The sequence below is a fragment of the Bubalus kerabau genome, chromosome 2, assembly GCF_029407905.1.
Source record: "Bubalus kerabau isolate K-KA32 ecotype Philippines breed swamp buffalo chromosome 2, PCC_UOA_SB_1v2, whole genome shotgun sequence".
NCBI lineage: Eukaryota > Metazoa > Chordata > Mammalia > Artiodactyla > Bovidae > Bubalus > Bubalus kerabau.
The window spans coordinates 134,010,847-134,018,840 of NC_073625.1; the positions used below are offsets into that span (position 1 = coordinate 134,010,847).

At 45.6% G+C, this 7,994-nt stretch overlaps 1 protein-coding gene across 2 annotated transcripts in view; it reads right to left on the reverse strand.

The window, feature by feature from the left end:
* The window catches only part of ACTL6A (actin like 6A), a 31,725-nt gene extending 27,990 nt beyond the window's left edge, over nucleotides 1-3,735 (reverse strand). The window contains exon 1 of one of the 2 annotated variants that reach the window (XM_055568979.1): nucleotides 3,674-3,735. Coding sequence is in view for 1 of the 2 variants with exons in the window: in XM_055568978.1 (XP_055424953.1) it covers nucleotides 3,499-3,523 (25 nt within the window). In the remaining variant the exon portion in view is untranslated. The other variant, XM_055568978.1, reaches the window with a different exon arrangement.
* Between the last annotated feature and the right edge of the window lie 4,259 nt (nucleotides 3,736-7,994).

The window sequence follows — 7,994 nt, forward strand, 5'->3', positions numbered from 1 at the left end:
GGCAATGCCAAAGAATGCTCAAACTACCCCACAATTGCACTCATCTCACACGTGTGTAAAGTAATGCTCAAAATTCTCCAAGCCAGGCTTCAGCAATACGTGAACCGTGAACTTCCTGATGTTCAAGCTGGTTTTAGAAAAGGCAGAGGAACCAGAGATCAAATTGCCAACATCCACTGGATCATGGAAAAAGCAAGAGAGTTCCAGAAAAACATCTATTTCTGCTTTATTGACTATGCCAAAGCCTTTGACTGTGTGCATCACAATAAACTGTGGAAAATTCTGAAAGAGATGGGAATACCAGACCACCTGACCTGCCTCTTGAGAAATTTGTATGCAGGTCAGGAGGCAACAGTTAGAACTGGACATGGAACAACAGACTGGTTCCAAATAGGAAAAGGAGTACGTCAAGGCTGTATCTTGTCACCCTGTTTATTTAACCTATATGCAGAGTACATCATGAGAAACGCTGGACTGGAAGAAACACAAGCTGGAATCCAGATTGCCGAGAGAAATATCAATAACCTCAGATATGCAGATGACACCACCCTTATGGCAGAAAGTGAAGAGGAACTCAAAAGCCTCTTGATGAAAGTGAAAGTGGAGAGTGAAAAAGTTGGCTTAAAGCTCAACATTCAGAAAACGAAGATCATGGCATCCAGTCCCACCACTTCATGGGAAATAGATGGGGAAACAGTGGAAACAGTGTCAGACTTTATTTTTCTGGGCTCCAAAATCACTACAGATGGTGACTGCAGCCATGAAATTAAAAGACGCTTACTCCTTGGAAGGAAAGTTATGACCAACCTAGACAGCATATTCAAAAGCAGAGACATTACTTTGCCAACAAAGGTTCGTCTAGTCAAGGCTATGGTTTTTCCAATTGTCATGTATGGATGTGAGAGTTGACCATGAAGAAGGCTGAATGCCGAAGAACTGATGCTTTTGAACTGTGGTGTTGGAGAAGACTCTTGAGAGTCCCTTGGACTGCAAGGAGATCCAACCAGTCCATTCTGAAGGAGATCAGCCCTGGGATTTCTTTGGAAGGAATGATACTTAAGCTGAAACTCCAATACTTTGGCCACCTCATGCGCAGAGTTGACTCATTGGAAAAGACTCTGATGCTGGGAGGGATTGGGGGCAGGAGGAGAAGGGGACGACAGAGGATGAGATGGCTGGATGGCATCACTGACTCGATGGACTTGAGTCTCAGTGGACTCCGGGAGTTGGTGATGGACAGGGAGGCCTGGCGTGCTGCGATTCATGGGGTCGCAAAGAGTCGGACACGAATGGGCAACTGATCTGATCTGATCTATGTAACTCTAAGCTGGTTAATCTTTTCTATGTCTTATTTTCTTCTTTAATAATATGGGGAAAAGTAGAACCACCTCCCATGTCTGTTGTGGATTAACTGACAATGCATGTATTAAATACAATGCATTACAAGCCTCTGTCATGAAGAACAGTTCCTGGTACACAGGATGCACTCAATAAATGTTAACTGTTGGAATTATTAGTATCCATTTCTACCTTAGTCACATTAAACAATGCCTTGTAAGGGAATACTCAGTGGACAACCTTTAGGTCCTTGGATGAGTGAACCTGAGAGTCAAAACAATCAGCAGGGTCTTCCCTGCTGCTGCTGCTAAGTCACATTAGTCGTGTCCGACTCTGTGCGACCCCATAGACGGAAGCCCACCAGGCTCCGCCATCCCTGGGGTTCTCCAGGCAGGAACACTGGAGTGGGTTGCCATTTCCTTCTCCAATGCATGAAAGTGAAAACTGAAAGTGAAGTCGCGCATCGTGTCTGACTCTTAGCGACCCCATGGACTGTAGCCTACCAGGCTCCTCCGTCCATGGGATTTCCCAGGCAAGAGTGCGGGAGTGGGATGCCATTGCCTTCTCCAAGGGACTTCCCTAGTGGTCCAGTAATTAAGACTCTGTGGTTCCCATGCAGGGGGCTTGGTTCTGTCCCTGATCTGGGAACTAAGATCCCACAGGCTGCATGGTGAGGCCAAAAACAAAACAAAACAAAAAACAGAGTCTGCAGCCTCCATGAGCACGTATACTCAGCTTTTTTGTCAGAATTACATCTTCAGATGGGGAAAAAGTAAATCATGAAGATCCACTAGGCTTTCTCCAAAGTAAAAATGAAAAGCTGATTCTCACACTTCAGAAATCAAAACCAAAAACATATATGGAGAAGGAGAGGGTGAGGGCCAGCGTGTCACCTGAGCAGAAACTCAAGCTTCACTTCAAAACTACTAAAAACTTTGAAAAGTTTATTTTCATCTCCTATCTATAATATTCCATCCGTTCAGAAAACAGTATCCTTACTAAACACAATAACAAAAGCACGACTTTAGGTTTCTTTCTCCTCTAATTCATCAAACACAAAACATGAATCATATACATCAATGCTTCATCTAGGCATCTCGAAAAAACGGAGGCTCCGATTCGGTAGATTTAGAGTGGGGCTTGCACTCCAGTGTTCTTGCCTGGAGAATCCCAGGGACGAGGGAGCCTGGTGGGCTGCCATCTATGGGGTCGCACAGAGTAGGACGCGACTGAAGCGACTTAGCAGCAGCAGCAGCAGAGTGGTGCTTGAGATTTTACATTTCTAAACAGCTTGCAGGTGCTGCTGCGGCTGCTGCTCCTTGGATCATACTTTTAGTAATAAGTGTAGCATTACCCCCGTTGAATCGTCACAACCACCCCAATGGGTAGGAATTATCATTCTACAAACGACGAACCTGAAGTTGGCAGAAGTTAAGTAACTTGCCGAAGGCCAATGAGCTTACTAAGTGGTGAGGCTGATATTACAACCCAGGCCCGTGATAATCTTTCACTACACCGGATCCCACCCATCTTTAAGCAACCTTAAATTGCATATGTTCCTAAATTATGCCGGAGCAGAGTCGCCCACAAATAACTCCGGATCATCCACAGTCAACAAATAGGGAGAAGTTATTGAAAGGCGTGAGGCTGCGTGAGCGCGGATAGAGAAGGAGGCTGTGTCCTGAGTGGCCACGACTCCTCCAATCAGTTCCACTCCTCGCGGCTCGCTGTGCCACCTCCAAGACGCCGCAGAAACCCTCCAGCCACGCCGACGAACTGCTGGGACCTCCCAACTTTAAACGGACGCGCACACCGCGACAGAGCCGGCTGGGAGAGAGGTGACCCCGAGGCCAGTCACTCCAGCCGCGGCTCACCGGGCCCGCTGCCCCGCCAGCCCGGGACCGCGCGCAGCCCCAAAAGCCGGCTCCTCCGCGGCCCGAGGCTGGAAGGGGCCGTAGGGGGCGGCGACTCCAGGCGCCGGTAGCCATCGCCGAGCCGGGTGGGCTCCGGAGGCGGGCAGAGCGCGGGGCGGGGATAGGGCGGGGAGGCCGGGGTCCCCAGGGGGAGACCGGAAGGGCCGCCGGGAAGGGGAGGGCTGGGGGCGGCGGTTACAAACCCCACAAGCTAAAAAGGCGCGCTCTCCCGACCGACCGCACTCACCTCCCCCGTATACCCCGCCGCTCATGGTTGCTGTCGACGAGACTTCTACTCGTAAAGGCCACCTGGCGAAGTGACTGCAACGGCTGCGACTGCGGGTCTGCAGAAGCGCTAGCCCCCGACTCCCTTAACTTCCACCACCACCCCCCTCAGGCAACAAAGCGGCGGCCACACACACCCGGAGCGCAGTCACACTTGCTGTCTCCTTCTATCGGCCAATCACAAGAGGCCCGGCTACACTTCAACCAATAAAAATAAGGCTGTGCTGCATCCTTGTCGCGGCACAGCCAGTTTAGCCAATCGAAGGCAGCCATAGGGGCGGGGAGAGAGGAAAGCGACGGAAGGAGGGAAGGAGTTGGGTTGCGGAACCGAGGAGGCGGGGCTTCTCCAGTGGGAGGGAAAGTGGGGCGGAGGGAGCTGCAAGGAGAGAAGGAAGCCTGGAGGCAAGAGTCGGGCTGGCTTACGGTGTAGCGGGGCGCGGAGGAGAGGTGGGAATCCGGTAGAGCAAGATAAGCCTCTGAAAAAAAAGTCTGGAATTTGAGACAGTGTCTCCACCAGGAGTACCCATGGTTTGGGCTTGTAGTGAATGAGGGTTGGTGTTTTTTTTGTTTTTGTTTTTTTCAGAAAAAGTATTTTCAACTAACTGAAAAACTTGAATGTTATGCTCCACTTTGGGGTAGAGGGCATCAGTAAACCAGACAAACCGATAAAACCCTGAAATTTTAAAAGTGGTTACTAATAATTAAAAGGAGATGATATAGTATCCCAGTTAACTTTAGTAGCGCTTTAAAATGTGTCATCAATTCCTTTTATCCTGTGAGGCAGGTGTAATGCAATGTAATCAATCAGTCCTCACCTGAGCGAGCACCTCATCCTAAATACGTCTCGGAACGGTCTGTTCTTAGTCCCCTGCGTCTACCAACCCAGCCAGATCACCGTTGTCCCTCCCCCAGGATTACTACAATTTGTCCCTTTGCCTTTTGGCAGGCAGCTTGATCTATAAAAACTCCCAAATCACGGTCATGTCACTCTGACTAAAACTCTTCAGATGGGTTGTAAATCCTTGAGGTTAATAGCCGTCCTTAAATTAGTTTGTCTAGAGTCTAGACATATAAGTAGTTTTTAACCTTAAGAACAATTGAATAACTCCATCAATTTCAGTGCCAGCAGGGTGGCAGAAAGTGATTATAGGATAGGGAACAAGGCTAGTGAGAAAACCCTTTACTATTCACTTAGTATAATCTTGGTTGTTCACTCACTAAGTTGTGTTTGACTCTTTGTAACTGCATGGACTGCTCGCACTAGGCTTCCCTGTCCCTCAGCATCTCCTAGAGTTTGCTCAAACTCATGTTCATCCAGTCGGTGAAGTGAAATGAAGTTGCTCAGTTGTGTCCGACTCTCTGCGACCCCATGGACTGTACCCTACCAGACTCCTCCGTCCATGGGATTTTCCAGGCAAGAGCACTGGAGTGGGTTGCCATTTCCTTCTCCATCACTAGATGGTGATGCCATCCAGCCATCTCATTCTCTGGCCTTCCCCTTCTCCTCCTGCCTTCAATCTTTCCTAGCACCAGGGTATCCCAATCATTTAGAAACATCGTTTACCCAATGAGATAATGCATAAGTCAGCAAAGTATGGTCACAGGACCAAATTACCCTGCCTTGTCTTTGTTTGTTTTAATGTTAATTTAAAAAAAATTTTAATTGAAATATGGTGGTTTATAATGTGTCAGTTTCAGGTGTGCAGCAAAGTGGTTCAGTAACATACACATAAAAATATTCCTTTTTACATACTCTTCCATTATGTTATTACAAGATAATGACTATACTTTCCTGCAATCTGCTTTGTTTTTGTATAGCCAGTGCAGTGAGTTAAGAACAATTATTCCATTAACATTTTAAAAAATTATTTTTCTGTGGCAGATTCATTATGATATTTGGCATAACTAATACAATTTTGTAAAGTTTAAAAATAAAATAATATTTAAAAAAATTATTTTTAAGAAAAACATTTTGTGACATATGAAAATTATATGAAATTCACATTTCTGTGATGATAAACCAAGTTTTACCGGAACACAGTGGAGCTTATTCATTTATGGCTGCTTTTGCTGTGTAAGGGCAGATTGAGTTTTACTACAGAGGCTGTGTGGCACACTAAGCTGGAGGATATATTTACTATGGGATCCCTTATAGAAAGAGTTTACTGAGACAGTGCATGTAACACACATACCACATGCACCAGGTACTATGTGTTAACTGTGGTCCCTGTGACTGCAACTCTCACTGTGGATACATAGAAAACCCCCCAAATAATTTCATTTGGATCGAACTCAGGTCTCCTGCACTGCAGGCAGACTCTACCATCTAAGCCACTGGGGACTTACCATTTCCACTCTATGTTTTTATATTGTGTTAGACTAATAAATGGCACCCCACTCCAGTACTCTTGCCTGGAAAATCCCATGGACGGAGGAGCCTGGTAGGCTGCAGTCCATGGGGTCACAAAGAGTCGGACACAACTAGGCGACTTCACTTTCACTTTTCACTTTCATGCATTGGAGAAGGAAATGGCAACCCACTCCAGTGTTCTTGCCTGGAGAATCCCAGGGACGGGGGAGCCTGGTAGGCTACCGTCTATGGGGTCACACAGATTTGGACACGACTGAAGTGACTTAGCATAGCATAGACTAATAAAGCTGATGAGTTGTAAAAATGAATAAAATATAAAAACTCTTCCTTTGGTAGTTAAATATTGAAGAGATACTATATGTGTTTATCAGTTCAGTTCAGTCACTCAGTCGTGTCCGACTCATTGCGACCCCATGAATCACAGCACGCCAGGCCTCCCTGTCCATCACCAACTCCCGGAGTTCACTCAAACTCATGTCCATTGAGTCGGTGATGCCATCCAGCCATCTCATCCTCTGTCGTCCCCTTCTCCTCCTGCCCCCAATCCCTCCCAGCATCAGGGTCTTTTCCAATGAGTCAACTCTTCTCATGAGGTGGCCAAAGTATTGGAGTTTCAGCCTCAGCATCAGTCCTTCCAATGAACACCCAGGACTGGTCTCCTTTAGGATGGACTGGTTGGATCTTCTTGCAGTCCAAGGGACTCTCAAGAGTCTTCTCCAACACCACAGTTCAAAAGCATCAATTCTTTGGCGCTCAGCTTTCTTCACAGTCCAACTCTCACATCCATACATGACCACAGGAAAAACCATAGCCTTGACTAGATGGACCTTTGTTGACAAAGTAATGTCTCTGCTTTTGAATATGCTATCTAGGTTGGTCATAACTTTCCTTCCAAGGAGTGAGCTGCTTTTGATTTCATGGCTACAGTCACCATCTGCAGTGATTTTGGAGCCCCAAAAAATAAAGTCTGACACTGTTTCCACTGTATTTATAGTGCACAATAATCCATTTTTATCAATTTACCATTTAAATGAAGAGTAATTCATATAGCGCAATATCAATAGATTATACTGATACCTCAGTATTGTCTCTAACATTTCCCATGGAATTAAGATACCATCTGGGTTGAAAAAGACTGAAATATTTGTCCCACTAGTTGAGAGTCCATCAGAAAACAAAAGAGTTCTTAGGGTTACAAAGGACCACATCACTAGCCTCCAGGGAGGCTTGAGATGCAGTTTCTGTCTCCTCCTACAGATAACACACTGGAGTGCTGGGGACTCTTCAATCTGACAGCACAAAGAGATTGCTTGAGAAAATACTGAAAAGTCACAGTTAGATGTTTTTACTTAAAGTAAGGGTTCTGCTTCATTTGTTAATTTGGAAAGTTATTGGAAAACAGATAAAAGCAAGGACCAGCCAACATTTTATGGTAACTTTAAATGGACTATAATCTATGAAAATTTTTTGAATCACTGTGTTGAACATCTGAAGCTAATATAATATTGTAAATCAATTATAATTCATTTTAAAAGAACCAGATCATTTGTAATTTCAGGTCAGCTTATTCTCTTAATGTATCAGTGGAGACACATTGTTTTATAAAATACATGAATACACTTCCAGTGAAATGAACTTAAGAATACATTTGATATGTCAAGACTGCTGCTGCTGCTAAGTCGCTTTAGTTGTGTCCAACTCTGTGCGACCCCATAGACGGCAGCCCACCAGCCTCCCCGGTCCCTGGGATTCTCCAGGCAAGAACACTGGAGTGGGTTGCCATTTCCTTCTCCAATGCATGAAAGTGAAAAGTGAAAGTGAAGTCACTCAGTCATGTCCGACTCGTAGCAACCCCATGGACTACAGCCTACCAGGCTCCTCCATCCATGGATTTTCCAGGCAAGAGTACTGGAGTAGGGTGCCATCACCTTCTCCGTATGTCAAGACTAATCACATGTTAATGCAGATAAAAGGGCACACATAAGACTTTAATAAATTTTAATCAGCAAAATAAGTAATAGGACAATGAATGTATTGGTCCTCATGTATTGGAGGAAGGGACTGCTGAGAAAGAAAACCTGTTCAGC